Source organism: Lagenorhynchus albirostris, chromosome 11, assembly GCF_949774975.1.
Source record: "Lagenorhynchus albirostris chromosome 11, mLagAlb1.1, whole genome shotgun sequence".
NCBI classification, from domain to species: Eukaryota; Metazoa; Chordata; class Mammalia; order Artiodactyla; family Delphinidae; genus Lagenorhynchus; species Lagenorhynchus albirostris.
The window spans coordinates 49,506,458-49,529,258 of record NC_083105.1 but is presented as its reverse complement, the minus strand read 5'-3'; the positions used below and the strand labels follow the sequence as shown (position 1 = coordinate 49,529,258).

General features: G+C 37.4%; 1 protein-coding gene across 3 annotated transcripts in view; it reads left to right on the top strand.

Annotated features, from left to right (window-relative positions):
- CAND1 (cullin associated and neddylation dissociated 1) overlaps window positions 1–22,801 on the top strand; it is a 52,317-nt gene that overhangs the window by 8,910 nt on the left and 20,606 nt on the right. For all 3 annotated transcript variants that reach the window (XM_060165482.1, XM_060165483.1, XM_060165484.1), the window contains one exon: window positions 13,921–14,064. In XM_060165482.1, the coding sequence (XP_060021465.1) occupies window positions 13,921–14,064 (144 nt within the window). The remainder of the gene's footprint in view (window positions 1–13,920; window positions 14,065–22,801) is intronic.

Genomic DNA, 22,801 nt, shown 5'->3' with positions numbered 1-22,801 from the left:
ATTGTTATATCTTCTTCCTGGATCCATCCCTTGATCATTATGTAGTGTCCTTCTTTGTCTCTTCTAATAGTCTTTATTTTAAAGTCTATTTTGTCTGATATGAGAATTGCTACTCCAGCTTTCTTTTGGTTTCCATTTGCATGAAATATCTTTTTCTATCCCCTTACTTTCAGTCTGTATGTGTCTCTAGGTCTGAAGTGGGTCTCTTGTAGACAGCAAATATATGGGTCTTGTTTTTGTATCCATTCAGCCAATCTGTGTCTTTTGGTGGGAGCATTTAGTCCATTTACATTTAAGGTAATTATTAATATGTATGTTCCTATTCCCATTTTCTTAATTGTTTTAGGCTCGTTATTGTAGGTCTTTTTCTTCTCTTGTGTTTCTTGCCTAGAGAAGTTCCTTTAACAGTTGTTGTAGAGCTGGTTTGGTGGTGCTGAACTCTCTCAGCTTTTGCTTGTCTGTAAAGGTTTTAATTTCTCCATCAAATCTGAATGAGATCCTTGCTGGGTAGAGTAATTTTGGTTGCAAGTTTTCCTCCTTCATCACTTTCAATATGTCCTGCCACTCCCTTCTGGCTTGCAGAGTTTCTGCTGAAAGATCAGCTGTTAACCTTATGGGGATTCCCTTGTGTGTTATTTTTCCCTTGCTGCTTTTAATATGTTTTCTTTGTATTTAATTTTTGACAGTTTAATTAATATGTGTCTTGGCGTATTTCTCCTTGGATTTATCCTGTATGGGACTCTCTGTGCTTCCTGGACTTGATTAACATTTCCTTTCCCATATTAGGGAAGTTTTCAATTATAATCTCTTCAAATATTTTCTCAGTCCCTTTCTTTTTCTCTTCTTCTTCTGGAACCCCTATAATTCGAATGTTGGTGCGTTAAATGTTGTCCTAGAGGTCTCTGAGACTGTCCTCAGTTCTTTTCATTCTTTTTTCTTTATTCTGCTCTGCAGTAGTTGTTTCTGCTATTTTATCTTCCAGGTCACTTATCCGTTCTTCTGCCTCAGTTATTCTGCTATTGATCCCATCTAGAGTCTTTTTATTTTATTTATTGTGTTGTTCATCGTTGTTTGTTTCATCTTTAGTTCTTCTAGGTCCTTATTAAATGTTTTTTGCATTTTGTCTATTCTATTTCCAAGATTTTGGATCATCTTTACTATCATTATTCTGAATTCTTTTTCAGGTAGACTGCCTATTTCCTCTTCATTTGTTAGGTCTGGCGGGTTTTTATCTTGCTCCTTCATCTGCTGTGTGTTTTTCTGTGTTCTCATTTTGCTTATCTTACTGTGTTTGGGGGTCTCCTTTTTGCAGGCTGCAGGTTCGTAGTTCCCGTTGTTTTTGGTGTCTGTCCCCAGTGGCTAAGGTTGGTTCAGTGGGTTGTGTAGGCTTCCTGGTGCAGGAGTCTAGTGCCTGTGTTTTGGTGGATGAAGCTGGATGTTGTCCTTCTGGTGGGCAGGTCCACCTCTGGTGGTGTGTTTTGGGGTGTCTGTGGACTTATTATGATTTTAGCCAGCCTCTCTGCTAATGGGTGGGGTTGTGTTCCTGTCTTGCTAGTTGTTTGGCATAGGATGTCCAGCACTGTAGCTTGCTGGTCGTTGAGTGAAGCTGTGTGCTGGTGTTGAGATGGAGATCTCTGGGAGATTTTCGCCGTTTGATATTATGTGGAGCTGGGAGATCTCTTGTGGACCCTTGTCCTGAAGTTGGCTCTCCCACCTCAGAGGCACAGCATTGACTCCTGACTGCAGCACCAAGAGCCTTTCATCCACACGGCTTAGAATACAAGGGAGAAAAAGTAGAAAGAAAGAATTAGTAGAAGAAAGAAAGAAAGGAAAGAAAAAAAGAAAGGAAGGAAGGAAGGAGGGAGGGAGGGAGGAGGGAAGAAGGGAAGGAAGGAAAAAAAGAAGGAAGATAAAGTAATATAAAATAAAGTAAGATAAAATATGAAGTTATTAAAATAAAAAAATAATTATTAAGAGAAAAAACAAAACAAAACAAAAAAGGACGGATAGAGCCCTAGGACAAATGGTGGAAGCAAAGCTATACAGACAAAATCTCACATAGAAGCATACACATACACTCACAAAAAGAGGGAAAGGGGAAAAAAATCATAAATCTTGCTCTCAAAGTCCACCTCCTCAATTTGTGATGATTCGTTGTCTAAAGGAGGGAAGGAAGGAAAGAAAGAACGAAGATAAAGTAAAATAAAATAAAATTATTAAAAAGTAATTATTAAGAAAAAAATTTTTCAAAAAACAAAATATGGACGGATAGAACCCTAGGACTAATGGTGGAATCAAAGCTATACAGACAAAATCTCACATAGAAGCATATACACTCACAAAAAAAAGAAAAGGGGAAAAAATCATAAATCTTGCTCTCAAAGTCCACCTCCTTAATTTGGTATGATTCGTTGTCTATTCATGTATTCCACAGATGCAGGGTACATCAAATTGATTGTGGAGCTCTAATCCGCTGCTTCTGAGGCTGCTAGGAGAGATTTCTCTTTCTCTTCTTTGTTCTCACAGCTCCCAGGGGCTCAGCTTTGGATTTGGCCCCGCCTCTGTGTGTAGGTCGCCGGAGGGCGTCTGTTTTTCCGCTCAGACAGGATGGGGTTAAAGGAGCAGCTGATTCCAGGGCTCTGGCTCACTCAGGCCGGGGGGTGGGGGGGGTGGGGGGGTGGGGGGGGGGAGGGAGGGAGGGGCATGGAGTGCGGGGCAGGCCTGCGGCGGCAGAGGCCCGCATGAAGTTTCACCAGCCCGAGGCGCGCCGTGCGTTCTCCCGGGGAAGTTGTCCCTGGATCCCAGGACCCTGCACAGGCGGGCTGCACAGGCTCCCCGGAAGGGGGTGTGGATAGTGACCTGTGCTCACACACAGGCTTCCTGGTGGCGGCAGCAGCAGTCTTAGCATCTCATGCCCGTCTCTGGGGTCCATGCTTTTAGCCGCGGCTCACGCTGTCTCTGGAGCTCCTTTAAGCAGCGCTTTTAATCCCCTCTCCTCGCGCACCAGGAAACAAAGAGGTAAGAAAAAGTCTCTTGCCTCTTCGGCAGGTACAGACTTTTCCCCGGACTCCCTCCCGGCCAGCCGTGGCGCACTAACCCCCTGCAGGATGTGTTCACGCCGCCAACCCCAGCCGTCTCCTGCGCTCCGACCAAAGCCCGAGTCTTAGGTCCCAGCCCCGCCCGCCCCGATGGGGGAGCAGACAAGCCTCTCGGGCTGGTGAGTGCCGGTCGGCACCGATCCTCTGTGCGGGAATCTCTCCGCTTTGTCCCCCGCACCCCTGTTGCTGTGCTCTCCTCCGCGGCTCTGAAGCTTTCCCCCTGTGCCACCCGCAGTCCCCGCCCGTGAAGGGGCTTCCTAGTGTGTGGAAACCTTTCCTCCTTCACAGCTCCCTCCCACTGGTGCAGGTCCTGTCCCTATCCTTTTGTCTCTGTTTATTCTTTTTTCTTTTGCCCTACCCAGGTATGTGGGGGGTTTCTTGCCTTTTGGGAGGTCTGAGGTCTTCTGCCAGCGTTCAGTAGGTGTTCTGTAGGAGTTGTTCCATGTGTAGATGTATTTCTGGTGTATCTGTGGGGAGGAAGGTGATCTCCGCGACTTACTCTTCCGCCATCTTCGCTCATTTTACCATTATTTTTGCTTCTCTAATTGGATTTACTAAAGATGAATAAGTTCTGTCCTCAGTGAACTTTCAGTCGCCAAGTGTGTGTGTTGCAGTCTGACTGTCTTGCTCATAAGTTTTTGCAGAGCCTGGCACAGTTTCTAATGATGGTACCCCCCAAATACTTGAACAAATCAATGAGATGGCACTGCCTGTAGGTTAATCCACCTGGGACTCCCATAAAAGTCTGAAAGTTAACATCTTAACTTCCTCCTCTCCCACCTTAAACCTTTTTTATTCTTATTTTGTTGTGTTATATTACCATCCACCAAATGTCCCAGTTGGAAAGCTTGATGTCACCCTTTCCTCTTTACCTTAGTTCCCTGATGAGTATTTCTCAAATTAGTCTCTCTCAGGCCTCTTTTTAATCCAATCTTTTGGTAATTCTTCCATTAGAATTTTCTTTCTAAATATCACAGCTGATCGTTGCCTTCTGCACTAATTCCCATAGACTACGAGATAAACTCTAAACTTAGAGGTTGCCCTCCTAGGCTTACTGAAATTACTCTCCCTCAAATCCCTCACAATCTCCAGGTAACTAATTTAGTGGGTGTTTTCTTTGCTCTTCTATTTGATATGTAATGTAAGCACTGTTTACCACTTTTTTCTTCTTGATATTCTCTTATATGTATCGATGTCCCTCACAGGTTTGGTTTGTTACCATGTAGTGAGGGAGAACATACTATGGGATATCTCAGTAAGAAGGGTGTTAGGACCTATTTGGGTAATTTTTGGAAGGAAGCAGAGGTTTGCTTTAGATTGGATGTTGTCAGAAAGGGGCAATTCTTTTTATTTTTTTTAATTATTACTTTTTATACAGCAGATTCTTATTAGTCATCAGTTTTATACACATCAGTGTATACATGTCAATCCCAATCGCCCCATTCAGTACACCACCATCCCCACCCCGCCAGGGTTTCCCCCCCTTGGTGTCCATATGTTTGTGCTCTACATCTGTGTCTCAACTTCTGCCCTGCAAACCGGTTCATCTGTACCATTTTTCTAGGTTCCAGGTACATGCGTTAATATATGATATTTGTTTTTCTCTTTCTGACTTACTTCACTCTGTATGACAGTCTCTAGGTCCATCCATTTCACAACAAATGACTCAATTTCGTTCCTTTTTATGGCTGAGTAATATTCCATTGTATATATGCACCACATCTTTTTTATCCATTCATCTGTCGATGGGCATTTAGGTTGCTTCCATGACCTGGCTATTGTAAATAGTGCTGCAGTGAACATTGGGGTGCGTGTGTCTTTTTGAATTATGGTTTTCTCTGAGTATATGCCCACTAGTGAGATTGCTGGATCATATGGTAATTCTATTTTTAGTTTTTTAAAGAACCTCCATACTGTTCTCCATAGTGGCTCTATGAATTTACATACCCACCAACAGTGCAAGAGGGTTCTCTTTTCTCCACACCCTCTCCAGCATTTATTGTTTATAGATTTTGAAATGATGGCCATTCTTACTGGTGTGAGGTGATACCTCATTGTAGTTTTGATTTGCATTTCTCTAATAATTAGTGATGTTGAGCAGCTAGCTTTTCATGTGCTTCTTGGCCATCTGTATGTCTTCTTTGGAGAAATGTCTATTTAGGTCTTCTGCCCATTTTTGGATTGGGTTGTTTGTTTCTTTAATATTGAGCTGCATGAGCTGCTTATAAATTTTGGAGATTAATCCTTTGTCAGTTGCTTCATTTGCAAATATTTTCTCCCATTCTAAGGGTTGTCTTTTTGTCTTGTTTATGGTTTCCTTTGCTGTGCAAAAGCTTTGAAGTTTCATTTAGGTCCCATTTGTTTATTTTTGTTTTCATTTCCATTACTCTAGGAGGTGGATCAAAAAAGATCTTGCTGTGATTTATGTCAGAGTGTTCTTCCTATGTTTTCCTCTAAGGGTTTTATAGTGTTCGGTCTTACATTGAGGTCTGGAATCCATTTTGAGTTTATTTTGTGTATGGTGTTAGGGAGTGTTCTAATTTCATTCATTTACATGTAGCTATCCAGTTTTCCCAGCACTACTTATTGAAGAGACTGTCTTTTCTCCATTGTATATCCTTGCCTCCTTTGTCATACATTAGTTGACCATAGGTGTGTGGGTTTATATTTGGGCTTTCTATCTTGTTCCACTGATCTATGTTTCTCTTTTTGTGCCAGTATCATATTGTCTTGATTACTGTAGCTTTGTAATATAGTCTGAAGTCAGGGAGTCTGATTCCTCCAGGTCCGTTTTATTCCCTCAAGACTGCTTTGGCTATTTGGGGTCTTTTGTGTTTCCATACAAATTGTGAAATTTTTTGTTCTAGTTCTGTGAAAATTGCCAGTGGTAGTTTGATAGGGATTGCATTGAATCTGTAGATTGCTTTGGGTAGTAGAGTCATTTTCACAATGTTGATTCTTCCAATCCAAGAACATGGTATATCTCTCCATCTATTTGTATCATCTTTAATTTCTTTCATCACTGTCTTATAGTTTTCTGCATACATGTCTTTTGTCTCCTAGGTACATTTATTCCTAGATATTTTATTCTTTTTGTTGCAATGGTAAATGGGAGTGTTTGCTTAATTTCTCTTTCAGATTTTTCATCCTTAGTGTATAGGAATGCCAGAGATTTCTGTGCATTAATTTTGTATCCTGCAACTTTACCAAATTCATTGATTAGCTGTAGTAGTTTTCTGGTGGCAGTTTTAGGATTCTCTGTTTATAGTATCATGTCATCTGCAAACGGTGACAGTTTTACTTTTTCTTTTCCCTTTTGTATTCCTTTTATTTCTTTTTCTTCTTTGTTTGCCGTGGCTAGGACTTCCAAGACTATGTTGAATAATAGTGGTGAGAGTGGACATCCTTGTCTTGTTCCTGATCTTAGAGGAAATGCTTTCAGTTTTTCTCCATTGAGAATGTTTGCTGTGGGTTTGTTGTATATGGCTTTTGCTATGTTGAGGTAGGTTCCCTCTATGCCCACTTTCTGGAGAGTTTTTATCATAAATGGGTGTTGAATTTTGTTAAAAGCTTTTTCTGCATCTTTTGAGATGATCATATGGTTTTTATTCTTCAAAATGTTAATATGGTGTATCACATTGATTGATTTGTGTATATTGAAGAATCCTTGCATCCCTGGTATAAATCCCACATGATCATGATGTATGATCCTTTTAATGTGTTGTTGGATTCTGTTTGCTAGTATTTTGTTGAGGATTTTGTTGTTTTTTTTTTTGTTTTGTTTTTTGCAATGCGCGGGCCTCTCACTGTTGTGGCCTCTCCCGTTGCGGAGCACAGCCTCCGGATGCGCAGGCTCAGCGGCCATGGCTCACGGGCTCAGCCACTCTGCGGCATGTGGGATCTTCCCAGACCGGGGCATGAACCCGTGTCCCTTGTATCGGCAAGCGGACTCTCAACCACTGCGCCACTAGAGAAGCCCTTGTTGAGGATTTTTGCATCTATATTCATCAGTGATATTGGTCTGTAATTTTCTTTTTTTGTAGTATCTTTGTCTGGTTTTGGTGTTAGGGTGATGGTGGCCTCATAGAATGAGTTTGGGAGTATTTCTTCCTCTGCAATTTTTTGGAAGAGTTTGAGAAGGATAGGTGTTAGCTCTTCTCTAAATGTTTGATAGAATTCCCCTGTGAAGCCATCTGGTCCTGGACTTTTGTTTGTTGGAAGACTTTTAATCACAGTTTCAATTTCATTACCTGTGATTGATCTGTTCATATTCTCTATTTCTTCCTGGTTCAGTCTTGGAATGTTATACCTTTCTAAGAATTTGTCCATTTCTTCCAGGTTGTCCATTTTATTGGCATGGAGTTGCTTGTAGTAGTCTCTTAGGATGCTTTGTATTTCTGCGGTGTCTGTTGTAACTTCTCCTTTTTCATTTCTAATTTTATTGATTTGAGTCTTCTCCCTTATTTTCTTGATGAGTCTGGCTAATGGTTTATCAATTTTGTTTTATCTTCTCAAAGAACCAGCTTTTAGTTTTTTTGATCTTTGCTATTGTTTTCTTTGTATTTCATTTATTTCTGCTCTGATCTTTATGATTTCTTTCCTTCTGCTAACTTTTGGTTTTGTTTGTTCTTCTTTCTCTAGTTCCTTTAGGTGTAAGGTTAGATTTTTTATTTGAGATATTTCTTGTTTCTTGAGGTAGGCTTGTATAGCTATAAACTTCCCTCTTAGAACTCCTTTTGCTGCATCCCAATTGGATCGTCATGTTTTCATCGTCATTTGTCTCTAGGTATTTTTTGACTTCCTCTTTGATTTCTTCAGTGATTTGATTTCTTGGTTATTTAGTAATGTATTGTTTAGCCTCCATGTGTTTGTGTTTTTAATGTTTTTTTCCCTGTAGTTCATTTCTAATCTCATAGTGTTGTGGTCAGAAAAGATGCTTGATATGATTTCAATATTCTTAAACTTACTGAGGCTTGATTTGTGACCCAAGATGTGATCTATCCTGGAGAATGTTCCGTGTGCACTTGAGAAGAAAGTGTAATCTGCTGTTTTTGGATGGAATGTCCTATAAATATCAATTAAATCCATCTTGTTCAATGTGTTATTTAAAGCTTGTATTTCCTTATTTATTTTCATTTTAGATGATCTGTCCATTGGTGTAAGTGAGGTGTTAAAGTCTCCCACTATTATTGTGTTACTGTCAATTTCCTCTTTTATAGCTGTTAGCAGTTGCCTTATATATTGAGGTGCTCCTATGTTGGGTGCATATATATTTATAATTGTTATGTCTTCTTCTTGGATTGATACCTTGATCATTATGTAGTGTCCTTCTTTGTCTCTTGTAACAGTCTTTATTTTAAAGTATTTTTTCTGATGTGAGTATAGCTACTCCAGCTTTCTTTTGATTTCCATTTGCATGGAATATCTTTTTCCATCCCCTCACTTTCAGTCTGTGTGTGTCCCTAGGTCTGAAGTGGGTCTCTTTTAGACAGCATATATATGGGTCTTGTTTTTGTATCCATTCAGCAAGCCTGTGTATTTTGGTTGGAGTATTTAATCCATTCACGTTTAAGGTAATTATCAATATGTATGTTCCTATGACCATTTTCCTAATTGTTTTGGGTTTGTTTTTGTAGGTCCTTTTCTTCTCTTGTATTTCCCACTTAGAGAAGTTCCTTTAGTATTTGTTGTAGAGCTGGTTTGGTGGTGCTGAATTCTCTTAGCTTTTGCTTGTCTGTAAAACTTTTGATTTCTTCATCAAATCTGAATGAAATCCTTGCTGCGTAGAGTAATCTTGGTTGTAGGTTCTTCCCTTTCATCACTTTAAGTATATCATGCCAGTCCCTCTGGCTTGTAGAGTTTCTGCTGAGAAATCAGCTGTTAACCTTTTGGGAGTTCCCTTGTATGTTGTTTGTCGTTTTCCCCTTGCTGCTTTAAGTAATTTTTCTTTGTCTTTAATTTTTGCCAGTTTGATTACTATGTGTCTCTGCGTGTTTCTCCTGTATGGGACTCACTGTGCTTCCTGGAGTTGGGTGGCTATTTCCTTTCCCATGTTAGGGAAGTTTTCGACTGTAATCTCTTTAAATATTTTCTCAGGTCCTTTCTCTCTCTCTTCTCCTTCTGGGACCCCTATAATGTGAATGTTGTTGCATTTACTGTTGTCCCAGAGGTCTCTTAGGCTGTCTTCATTTCTTTTCATTCTTTTTTCTTTATTCTGTTCTGCAGCAGTGAATTCCACCATTCTGTCTTCCAGGTCACTTATCCGTTCTTCTGCCTCAGTTATTCTGCTATTGATTCCTTCTAGTGTAGTTTTCACTTCAGTTATTGTGTTGTTCATCTCTGTTTGTTCGTTCTTTAATTCTTCTAGGTCTTTGTTAAATATTTCTTGCATCTTCTCGACCTTTGCCTCCATTGTTTTTCCGAAGTCCTGGATCATCTTCACTATCATTCTGAATTCTTTTTCTTTCTATCTCCACTTCATTTAGTTGTTTTTCTGGGGTTTTTATCTTGTTCCTTCATCTGGTACATAGCCCTCTGCCTTTTCATCTTGTCTATCTTTCTGTGAATGTCAGAAAGGGGTAATTCTGTCATTTGACATCTTAATAAATGTTATAAGGAGGGCATAGTAAAGCAGAGGGAAAGCTATAATTGGTAAAGAAGTAGCAGTCACTCATTTAGTTAGGAGGATGTTTGGTATTTTATGTTGCTAAGTGAACTTACCGGAAATGGATGTTCTGTGTGTTTATGCCCAGGAAAAAAATATGCTTTCCCTGAAAGCATCAGATCTGTTTGGGTTATTCATTTGGATGTTATCATTGAAGTTTAGGTATGAGCCTTAGAACAGTTCCTGGACTGTAGGGGCTGCTGGGTCACCCCCACCCCCCCCCCACCCCCGGCAGTCCTTACTTTTGGCCAAGGGCAGACAAAGTTGGTCTGCAGGGCAGTAAGTCATGTTGTTGATGTCTTCAATTTGGTTGGGATTTTGCTGATTAGGATCAGAGGAGTGGCCAGGCTTGTTAAATCTCTGTTCCTGTGTTGTAAGATGAATGGTTGAACCGTCTAATGTGTGACAGTGGTTATTCAATAACACTAAGACTGGACAGAACGTATACTGACTATAACACCCAAGTCCTGTGGTTTCCCTTCTACTTCGTTGTCCTTTTCCTAACTCATCCTTTACCATCCCCATATCTAATCCATTTCAAAGACCTATAAACTTTAACCTTGTAAATCTCAAATAGGGTTTGTTCTCATTATATTATTCACAGTAGTTACTTATCTAACATGTACTTTTTCTGGAAGACACATCATGGCCTTCTTGTATTTAGGAACACTAGATAGCACTTCAACACCATGCTTGGGGGTCATTTTAAACAGCAAAATTACCAACAGAAAGCACAAACATGCAAAAAAAAAAAAAAACCGAAAAAAAACACATGGCTCCAGATAGACTGAGAAGAGGATGCTTGTTTACAGTATGAGAGCTGAGATAGGCAGAGTGTCACCTGGTGCAGTGTCAGCTGGGAGTGTGTGCAGAATGTGTGCTTCGGGTGATTCAAATATTTCCTGGTTCTTCGCATGTCTGCAAATGTCATGAAAGCGCTGGAGAATTGATTTGGGGGTTACAACAAATTTTACTCTGCTAATAATGAGAACTGACTGTGTGTACATTTTTTCCGTCTCCATTTATTGTCATAACCCTAATTCTGGCTACCATCATTTCTCACTTAGACTGCTGCATAGCTCTCGTAACTGTTCTCTATCCAGTCTGCTAAATGAAGTTTGGTTCTCTCAAACTGTTTTCCACAGTGTAGATGGAGTAATACTTCTGAAATGTAAATCTGATCATTCCATTTACTCCCCATCTCTACCTCAGATGAGTAGCTTTCCATCACTTTTATTTTATCATTATTATTTTTTAATTTTAAAAAATTGGCCACGCTGTGCAGCGTGTGGGATCTTAGATCCCAGACCAGGGATCGAACCTGCTCCCTCTGCATTGGAAGCGTGGAGTGTTAACCACTGGACTGCCAGGGAAGTTCCTCCCATCACTTTTATTTATTTATTTATTTTAAAACATCTTTATTGGAGTATAATGGCTTTACAGTGATGTGTTAGTTTCTGCTTTATAACAAAGTGAATCAGCTATACATATACATATATCCCCATATCCCCTCCCTCTTGCGTCTCCCTCCCGCCCTTCCTATCCCACCCCTCTCGGTGGTCACAAAGCACCAAGCTGATCTCCCTGTGCTATGTGGCTGCTTCCCACTAGCTATCTATTTTGCATTTGGTAGTGTATATATGTCAATGCTACTCTCTCACTTCGTCCCACCTTACCCTTCCCCCTCCCTGTGTCCTCAAGTCCATTCTCTGCGGCTGCGTCTTTATTCTTGTCCTGTCCCTAGGTTCTTCAGAACCATCCTCCCATCACTTTTAGAATAAAGACTAGAATCCTAGTAAGATCTTCAAATCTCTTTAATCTTTTGGCCCCTGCCTACTTGGCCATAACCTCCCCACCCCCCACACACAGTTTCCTTTTCCTGCTTAGGATCTCAGTCTTCCCTGATACACAACTTTCATTCCAGTCTAGGTCATGTTACTTTGTTATCCCATTATCTTTTCTTTATGCCATATTCCTTTCCTTCATAGCATTTATCTCAGTTCATAACTACATATGTAAGTACTCATGTATGTAGTTTTAAAAAATCAGTATGCCTCTAGTCAGCTGTTATGTAAGTTCCAAGATAGCAGGAAACAACTGTGTTTGCTTTTGCCAGCCCTTGTATCCATAGTACCTAGCACAGTAACTGACAGATAAAAGGTTCTCAGTACATAGTGAATGAGTATATACAACATTTCCCATCTTGACCTCAGCCTACATTTCCATCTTCCTGTTAGGTTTCTATTTCCCTGTGCCTCAGACACACTGAATTGCTTCACTCTGAGGTATTATGCCCCTCACCACCACCACCACCATGCACACAAATACATTTAAAATCCCGAACCAGCTTTCCCCATGCAAGCCCTGGTAATCCTTTGAGATCCAAACTATCGGTTCTTTGGTGTGATCCTTGCCAAACACCCTTGAGTGTTTTCGAAAATTTGTGTGAGATTCTTCTGTTTACCTGTCTGCTGTGTTAGATGAATAAGTTAAGAGGGGACTGAGTATAAATTTATCATCTCAGCCCTTAGCCCCATACCTAAAGCAGTAAATGCCTAAGAGACGTTTTACAAATTGACTTTTGAATCTTCCATAGACAGCTTTCAAACTGGTCAAACAATTTCCTTATAAAATTTATAGTGCAAACCTTTTAACACATGAACAGAAGGAACTTTCTGGTTTCAGGGTCACAATTAAAAAGTAGTTCTTATAACCTCATACTATCTCAATCCAGGTTTTCTGAGTTTAAAAAATATTATCTATTGCTAATTTTGCCGGTGCTCATTTCAACTTTTAAAAAATGTTTAACCGTTAATTATTGATTTTTGAAAATCAGTAGACTTGTTTTTTAGAGTATAAGCTCTCTGAGGCTAGGAGTCAAGACTTACATCTTATCTGTTCTTTGCTCATAGTCCAGCCTTTGTAGCATCATAACAGGCAGTGAACAAATAAATGGTAAATAAAGGAAGGAATCTGTGTACCAGTATAATTTCTTCAGAACTATAAAGTAACCTTTTTTTTAATTGGGATTACATGCTTTTTTACTTAAATTGATGATCACTATGTTTTCTCTTCAACCAGATGATTAACATTTCAGGGGTTCTTAGAGGTCCTAACTGGTATGGTTGTTTAATGGATTTTATCTAAGTAAAATAGTTAAGGTGCTTTTCATGCTTTGTGTGTAGAAGTGCCTGCGTTAGTGTTCTATTCAGTTGTTCTTTTAACTTTCTGGAATATTGTGTGGTTTTAATTTCATTTTGTCATCATATAAAATGGGGAGGGGCTTCCAATTAGAAGAACGATGTTAATTTTTAAAAGGCCCATGCTTAATTTACCTTGTATTATCCCAATTTGAACATATGCTTTTCTTTATAAGCAGTTTAATAAGACTTGATAAGAATTGTGCTTGCGCATAGTTTAAAACTTTGTCCTTTGGTAGTGGTTCTTAAGGAAAGGGGGCTGGATGTCGGTTGGAATAACTTTTGGAATCACCTCTTCATCGTTTTGAAAATACATTTGATCCTGGTTGTGGGAGTTGGGGTGGAGGTGAGAATTTGCATTTTGGAATTTTCCCAGTGATTTGTAATATGTAACTCCCAATCCAACACAACAGTATTACACAGGAAGGTATTCTTAATGTTAGTTAAAGACTTCCTAGATAAAATTCAAATCACATGCAACGAAAAAGTAAAGAGGAGCTTTTCTTCCCCTAAAAGCAGTGATGCAATTACAGCTGACCCCTGAACAATGGGTTTGATCTGCACGGGTTCACTTATATGGGAAATTTTTTCAATAAATATGTATTACATGTACTACACGATCTGTGGTCAGTTGAATCTGCAGATGCGGAAGTGCAGATGTGGACGGTGACTGTAAAGTTATACATGGATTTTTAGCGAGGTGGGGGGAGGGTGACCCCCTTGACCGCCACGTTGTTCAGTGGTCAACTTTATTAGAATGAAAGCATTCATTGAAGGTCTGGTCAGTAAATTTGAAATCAACACTAACCCGGGGAAAATAATTTTAGCCAATGATACCTTGTTTAGAAGACTAGATCAGGACTTAGATATGAATGATAGCATTGGATTTGAAAACTGTGATTTTTTTTATTAGTGCTTAAAAAATTTTAATTATGAACAAATTTTAATTTTTTGACAGGTTTATGGCTACAAATGATTTGATGACAGAACTGCAGAAAGATTCCATCAAGTTGGATGATGATAGTGAAAGGAAGGTAGTGAAAATGATTTTGAAGTTACTGGAAGATAAAAATGGAGAGGTACAGAATTTAGCTGTCAAATGGTAAGTTGTTTTTTACTTGCTTCCTACCGCCTTCACTTTCCTTTAAAAAATTCAGTGTAATAACTGGTAGATTATCTTAGTCTTGTACTATGTCTTTCTGGAGTTTTTCTTTAGAATTTGTAGGTGATTTGGTTTAGTATTTGTACTTGGTACATGAGACACATTTCCTTATATGTAGTTTCTGTATTGGCTGGACATGTTATTTTAATTTTTATGAAATACATGTAGGAAACTCCAGAAAGAGTAATTCTCTTACTTGTTTGGCCAGGTTTTTTAGCTAGGTTAAAAGGCCTATCCATCTCTGTATTCCGGGGAGGAGGGGTGGTTTTAAGAACCAATGACAAGGAAGTAAAAAATAAGACTTGATAAAGGATAACAACAGTTAAAACCATAGTTTAATTGACACTGATGATACAGTAGTTACAAAGAATCTCCTAAAAATTGAGAATTCCAGTTACCTTTGTGTGTATGGTGCATTGACAGCATCTTGTTAGGTGTGATATTGACCACTGGACTCTTATTCTTAGTTAAATGTACAGAATTTGAGTTCTTGGTAAATTGTATTAGTGCATCTATTTAATTTATGCATACCAAATATTAGAAACCCTTAAAAATTTATAAGTAAGTTATTAGTAAGTATAACTTCTGGTTTTATATAAAAATTAAATTATAGAATTTTATGTCATTTTGTATGGCATATAATATCTGGTATCAATTTAAATAAAGTATTGTCTCATTACCTTTGTTGGATTTTCTTATAAAGGTTTTACATTTATTTTAGGCTAAGCTTTTACATATCCTCTGTAAAAAGAGGCAAAAGTATGAGAAATCATTGGTCAGCATAGAATTTCTAGACATGTAGTACAACTTTCTTTAACTTGGAACATTAGCAAGTTTAAAATCAAATGGGTCTTCAAAAAATGGTAAGTTGCAGAATAATGCGAATGAGTCTAGTTTTACATAAATAATTATTTTTCATCTTTTGTTTCTTTTGCCATGTGCTTATTAATAAACAAAATTGTTTGGTTCAAATTATGTGCTGAGCAATAAGCAGCCTTTAAAAATGATAATAAAATGTAGGCTTTGTCCCAGATTGAGAGGTGAGAGGTACACAGGTCTTTATTCACTTGAGTATGAATCTTGTTAGAAACCTGATCGTTTGAGCTTTTGATGATCTTTTATACTTAAAATTTAACAGGTTGGGGGGAAAATGATGTATATTCAGGAAAATAAGAAAGGAATTAAGATATTAACAAAAGTAATATATTAGGTGATAAAACCCAAGAACTGATTCTTGGAGGAGAAAAAATCCTAATAGATAGAAATTGGAAAATTTATCAAAGAACTCATCACCCAAAAGAAACTCATGCCCAGAAATCTTTCACACAACTCTTTGAAACCTCGAAGAGCAGATAATTCCAGTATAGATAGTTTTTGAACTATTTCAGAACATAAAGTATGAAAACCTTCCAGTCTTATTTTTAAACCAAATACTGATGATAAATTCTGACTAAATACAACACTAAAAAAGAAACTACACACCAGTTTCATTTAAATGTTCAAAATAAAATCCAACAATACATTAAGTATAATATACTTTGACCAAGTGAGGTTCATTCATCCCAAGAGTATAAGGACAGTTTAATATTATGTGCTTTATTAATATTTTTATTCCATCATGTTAATAGATCAGAGGAAGAAAAGAATAATGTAAACAGTAAGAATTCAATGAAGGAACTGGATGTAAAATTAATGAACAAAAATAAGTAGCCTTCACATAAGCAAATAACCAGTTAGAAGATATGGAAACAAATGTCCATTTATTATAGTAACAGAAAGACAAAATGCCTAGCAATAAATGTGACAAGAAATGTTACAGTGGTGACCTTGGGTGAGGGTGTTGCATGGTTTAAGGTAAGGTTACAATTTTCTTTTTAAAAACTTTCTTTTATAGAAGAAAAACTTTACTCTTGACCAATAACAAAAACATACTCGCAGAAAAATGGAACCAATGGAAAGACATCTCAGGTCCTTGGATAGGATAACTCAACAGGGTTGTCAGTTCTCTCCGGGTTATTTTAATACTAAATTAATTCTAAAAATCAGTAAGTTTTTCCCACAAGCTAGACAAGTTGATTCTAAAGTATATTTTCGTGGAAGGGAGAAGAGGGACAGGGTATTTGCTCAAGATAGACAAAAAATTCCCTGAAAATTTCTGGAGTTGGAGGTGTGTTGGCTAGCCCTACTAGATACGAAAACATACTATTACGTTTATCTAATGAAAGCAGTGAGGTAGTGAGGCATTAATAGACCAGTAGTGTAAAACAGAATGGAAAATATTCAATACATGATGCAGTTGGTGGCATCATGAGAAAAGCTGGACCTTTTTTCAGAACACTGGATAACCATTTGAAAAAGATAAAATTGTGTCCTTACCTCACAACTTCCCTACTTAAGGTCAACATTGTTCACCTTTAATTGGTTTTATGTTGGATGTATTAGTGTTTTGTGACTTTTTATTACTGATTAGTAGTTCACTGATAGCACAATGATATCTTCCTAGGTTTGGCTATTGTGAATAAAGAGACAGTGAACATTCTTGTGTGAGTCCTTTTCAGGACATGTGTCTTTATTTCTTAGGAAGAATGAAATTGCTTTTGTCCATTTAGATTTTTAAGAAACTGTGGAATTGTTTGCCAAAGTATTTTTACCATTTTACGTGAAAGTACCAGTTGTTTCCACATTATCATCAGCAGTGGTTGTGTCACTCTTCTTTTTTTTTTTGGGCTGCGGCATGCGGGATCTTAGTTACCTTACCAGGCGTGGAAGCCTGTAGTCTTAACCACTGGACCACCAAGGAAATCCCAGTTGTGTCACTCCTTAATTTTAGCTATTCCAGTTGGTGTATAGGTGTAGTTTTAATTTACATTACCCTGATGACTAATGATGTCTAATGTCATTTTGTCTATTGGCCATTTATTTATTTTTTTGTGGACTTTTCCCTGTTTTTAAAATTGAGGCTGTCTTTTTACTATTAACTTATAGGAGTTCATATATTCTGGATATAGGTCCTTTGGCACATATATGTCTTATAGTATTTTCTCCCAATTTGATGATCTTAAGTTTTTAATTTATTTTAAAATTTAGTTTAGTTTGATTTAATTTATAAATTAATTTCAACTTTCATGGTTATTGCTTTCTGTGCTGAAGAAATCTTTATGTTGCAAAGATTTTTCTCTTGTGTTTTCATCTAAAAGCTTTGTAGTTTCAGCTTTTATTTTTAGTCCTGTGATCTAGAATTAATTTTTGTTAAGTAGGAATTGAGCTGTTTTTTTTTTCTATATGGAAATACAGTTGTTGAAGTACCAATTTATTGAAAACATCTTCGTTTCGGTACTGAATTGCTTTGACATCTCTGTCAAAGTCAGTTGACTATAAAAGTGTAAGTCTATTTCTAGACTATTCTGTTCCACCGATCTATTTGTCTGTTCTAATGCCAGTACCATACAGTTTTATTAGCATAGCTCAGGCTTTTTCAGGCTTGGCACTGTTGAGTTTTGGGGCCAGATAATTCTTTGTTATGGCGAGGTATCTTGTGTATTGCGTGCGTTGTTGGATGTTTAGCAGTATCTGAGCCTTTACCCACTATTTTTGCCAGTAGTATTCCTTCATCCTCCAGTAGGAACAACCAAAAATGTCTCTAGACTTTGCCAAATGTCTGTGGAAGGGCAGAAGTCACCCCTGGTTGAGAAACACTGGTGTAGATCTATAGAAGTCTGAAGTAAGGTAGTGTAAGTTCTCTAGCTTCATTCTTTTCTCAAGAGTATTTTGATTTTTTAAGTTCTCTGTATTTCCATGTAAATTTTAGAATGTTAATTTCTGTTTTAAAAGTAAGCTTGCTCAAATTTTGATTGAGATTGTGTTGAAGCTATAGAAATATTAGGAGAGAATCAACAATTAACAATACTGAATCTTGTAACTGCAAACCGTACTATCTCTTAATTATTACAGTAATTTTTGTTGATTCCTGGGGATAGTCTGTCTAAACAATCGTCATCAGTGAATATCCCCCTTTCGATCCTGATTTTGGTAATTTGTGATTTCTCTTTTTTTCCCCCCTCAATTCATTTAATCAGGGATTTACCAACTTTACTAATCTTATCAAAGAACTGACTTTAGGGTTTGTTATTTTCCCTATTGTCTGTTGCCTTATTTAACTGATTGCTTCTCTTTCATTATTCCTTTCTTTCCACTCATTTTTTTCCTTTCTAATTCTTAAACATTTAAAGGTATATATTCTCCTCTAAGTAAATTGTGGTATTTTTATTATTCAGTTTGAAATATTTTTAATCTCCATTGTGATTATTTAGAAGCAATTTTCAAATATTTGGAGACTATCTAGATCTTTATCTTTAATGGTTTCTAATTTAATTGCATATGGTCAGAGAACCATACTCTTTAAGGTTTCAGGGAGGTTTATTTGTTTTGGTTTCTTTTGTCTCCTCATTGAGATTGGTTTTATGGTTCAGCATATGATAGGTCTTGGTGGATGAGGATGTTCCCTGTCCACTTGAAAGCGTATTCTACAGTAGTTGGGTATGGTATATTATAAATGTTAGGTCAGGGTAGCTGATAGTGTTGTTCAGATTTATATCCTTTGATTGTTTTTTCTTTTCTTGATATTAAATACTGAGAAAGGAGTGTTAAAATTTCCAACTATAATTGTCAATTTATCTGTTTTTCTCTTTAATGCCAATTTTTGCTTCATGTATTTTAAAGTATGATTAGGGCATACGCATTTATAATTATGTCTTCCTAATGTTTGATGTTTTTATGAGTATAAAATGTTTCTTTGTAAATACATTTGGAATATATTTTTTCTTGGAATATATTTTTTCTTATGTTCATATAGCTGCTCCAGTTCTTTTTTTTGATTAGTGTATCTTTCTCTATTTCAGTTTTTAATCTGTTTTTATTTGTATTTGTTTATTTTTTGGCTGCATTGGGTCTTTGTTGCTGCTCGCGCGGGCTTTCTCTAGTTGAGGCGAGTGGGGGCTACTCTTCGTTGTGGTGCACCGGCTTCTTATTGCGGTGGCTTCCCTTGTTGTGGAGCACCGGCTCTAGGTGTGCGGGCCAGTAGTTGTGGCACGCGGGCTCAGTAGCTGTGGCTCACGGGCTGTAGAGTGCAGGCTCGGTGGTTGTGGCGCATGGGTTTAGTTGCTCCGCGGCATGTGGGATCTTCCCGGACCAGGGATCGAACCCGTGTCCCCTGCATTGGCAGGAGGATTCTTAACCTTTGTGCCACCAGGGAAGTCCTGTGTTTTAAAATTATGCATCTTGTAGACAGCAGATGGTTAGGTCTTGCTTTTTTTTCTTCTATTCAGTTTCATAATTTCTTCCCTTTGATATGAGTGTTTTAGTCCATTGTTGTTTATTGTTAAGTATTGATATAGTTAGATTTAGGTGTGCCATTTTACTTTTTTTTTTTCCATTTGTTTCTTTTGTTGTGTGTTTTTTTGGGGGGAGTTTGTTTTTAATTGTTTTTTTTCATGCCTTCTTTTGGGTTAATCAAATATTTTATAGCAGCAGTTCTCAAAGTTTGATTTGGGGGTCCCTGGGACATCTGTGACCACGAAAGTTCAAAACTGTAATATGAATAATACTAAGGTGTTATTCACCCTTTGATGCTCATTTTCCCATAAGTATATGGTATAATTTGCTCATTTTCCCATAAGTATACGGTATAATTTCCACAGGCTACATGACACATTATATCACAAAAAATTGAATGCAAAAGCAGATGTGAGAATCCAGTTATTTTAAGCCCAAACATTAATTTGCAAAAATGTGAAACAGCTATTTTTCTCATTTTTTGTTTTTTGGAAAATATAGTTATTCCTTTAAAATGTTAAATTTATGTTAACATGTGCCTTTATTATTGTTACTTTTAATTTTTAATGTGGTAAGCATTGACAGATACATACAGCCCACATAAAGAAAAATTCTTTGGGGTCTTCATTGATTTTCAAACTGTTAAAAGGGTTCCTGAAACCAAAAGTTGGAAAGTGTCTTGTTTTATAATATTTAATTTTGATTTCGTCTGTTGACTTTTCAGATACATCATCTTTGTGTTATTTTAAAATTGTCACTCTAGGCTATGGATTATAAATTGCATCTTAAATTTACCACAGTCTTAAAAGTTAATATTGTACCACTTGATATAAATTATATAAACCTTGAAATAACATTTTTCCATTTACTTTCCTCCTGGCTATCTGCTACTATTGTTTTTTAAATTTGTGTGTGTGTGTCCATAATACAGTATTATTGATAGTTGTGAGAAAAAATATATAGTCTCTTAAATGTAGCCTTTTAGGTATACACACATTTACCATTTCTGGTGATCTTTATTCCTTTCTGTAAATCTGAGTTATCATTTGGTTTAATTTACCTTTAGCCTAAAGAACTTCCCTTGGCAATTTCTGTAGTATAGGTCTGGTTGCCATGTAGTCTCAGCTTTTATCTGAAGTTGTTTTTAATATAAATTTTTATTATTCTACATTTTTAAAGGGTGATTTCACGGAATATGGAATTCTAGATAGACAGTTTTTTCCATCTGTTTTTAGTTCCATCATTATGCATTCAAATTGTTTTCTAAAATAGAGTTTTAGAGATTTTGTAATTGTTATCTGCAGGAGGTTTAGTCCAACAAAGCTATTTTGCCATTTTAGAAACTAAAAGTCTTTAAATTCATTTTCGGAATTCCTTTTATTTCAAATCCCAATTTGTATTGTTTCACATTAGGTCTCTGCATATATGCCATGTCTCTTATTATCATTTCCATCCATTTGGATTGTGCTGTTCTTGGATTTCTCCAACATTTCTGTTTATTTTTCTTCTTTCTTTTTTTAAATTTATTTTTTATTTACATTTTTATTTACATCTTTATTAGAGTATAATTGCTTTACAATTGTGTGTTAGTTTCTGCTTTATAACAAAGTGAATCAGTTATACATATACATATGTTCCCATATCTCTTCCCTCTTGCGTCGCCCTCCCTCCCACCCTCCCTATCCCACCCCTCTAGGCGGTCACAAAGCACCGAGCTGATCTCCCTGTGGTATGCGGCTGCTTCCCACTAGCTATCTACCTTACATTTGGTAGTGTATATATGTCCATGCCTCTCTCTCACTTTGTCACAGCTTACCCTTCCCCCTCCCCATATCCTCAAGTCCATTCTCTAGTAGGTCTGTGTCTTTATTCCTGTCTTAACTCTAGGTTCTTCATGACATTTTTTTCCCCTTAAATTCCATATATATGTGTTAGCATACGGTATTTGTCTTTCTCTTTCTGACTTACTTCACTCTGTATGACAGACTCTAGGTCTATCCACCTCATTACAAATAGCTCAATTTCGTTTCTTTTTATGGCTGAGTAATATTCCATTGTATATATGTGCCACATCTTTATCCATTCATCCGATGATGGACACTTAGGTTGTTTCCATCTCCGGGCTATTGTAAATAGAGCTGCAATGACCATTTTGGTACATGACTCTTTTTGAATTATGGTTTTCTCAGGGTATATGACCAGTAGTGGGATTGCTGGGTCATATGGGAGTTCTATTTGTAGTTTTTTAAGGAACCTCCATACTGTTCTCCATAGTGGCTGTACCAATTCACATTCCCACCAGCAGTGCAAGAGGGTTCCCTTTTCTCCACACCCTCTCCAGCATTTATTGTTTGTAGATTTTTTGATGATGGCCATTCTGACTGGTGTGAGATGATATCTCATTGTAGTTTTGATTTGCATTTCTCTAACGATTAATGATGTTGAGCATTCTTTCATGTGTTTGTTGGCAATCTGTATGTCTTCTTTGGAGAAATGTCTATTTAGGTCTTCTGCCCATTTTTGGATTGGGTTGTTTGTTTTTTCGTTACTGAGCTGCGTGAGCTGCTTATAAATTTTGGAAATAAATCCTTCGTCAGTTGCTTCATTTGCAAATATTTTCCCCATTCTGAGGGTTGTCTTTTGGTCTTGTTTATGGTTTCCTTTGCTGTGCAAAAGCTTTGAAGTTTCATTAGGTCCCATTTGTTTATTTTTGTTTTTATTACCATTTCTCTAGGAGGTGGGTCAAAAAGGGTCTTGCTGTGATTTATGTCATAGAGTGTTCTGCCTGTGTTTTCCTCTAAGAGTTTGATAGTTTCTGGCCTTACATTTAGGTCTTTACTCCATTTTGAGCTTATTTTTGTGTATGGTGTTAGGGAGTGATCTAATTTCATACTTTTACATGTACATGTCCAGTTTTCCCAGCACCACTTATTGAAGAGGCTGTCCTTTCTCCACTGTACATTCCTGCCTCCTTTATCAAAGATAAGGTGACCATATGTGTGTGGGTTTATCTCTGGGCTTTCTATCCTGTTCCATTGAACTATCTTTCTGTTTTTGTGCCAGAACCATACTGTCTTGGTTACTGTAGCTTTGTAGTATAGTCTGAAGTCAGGGAGCCTGATTCCTCCAGCTCCGTTTTTCTTTCTCAAGATTGCTTTGGCTATTCGGGGTCTTTCGTGTTTCCCTACAAATTGTGAAATTTTTTGTCCTAGTTCTGTGAAAAATGCCAGTGGTAGTTTGATAGGGATTGCATTGAATCTGTAGATTGCTTTGGGTAGTAGAGTCATTTTCACAATGTTGATTCTTCCAATCCAAGAACATGGTATATCTCTCCATCTATTTGTAT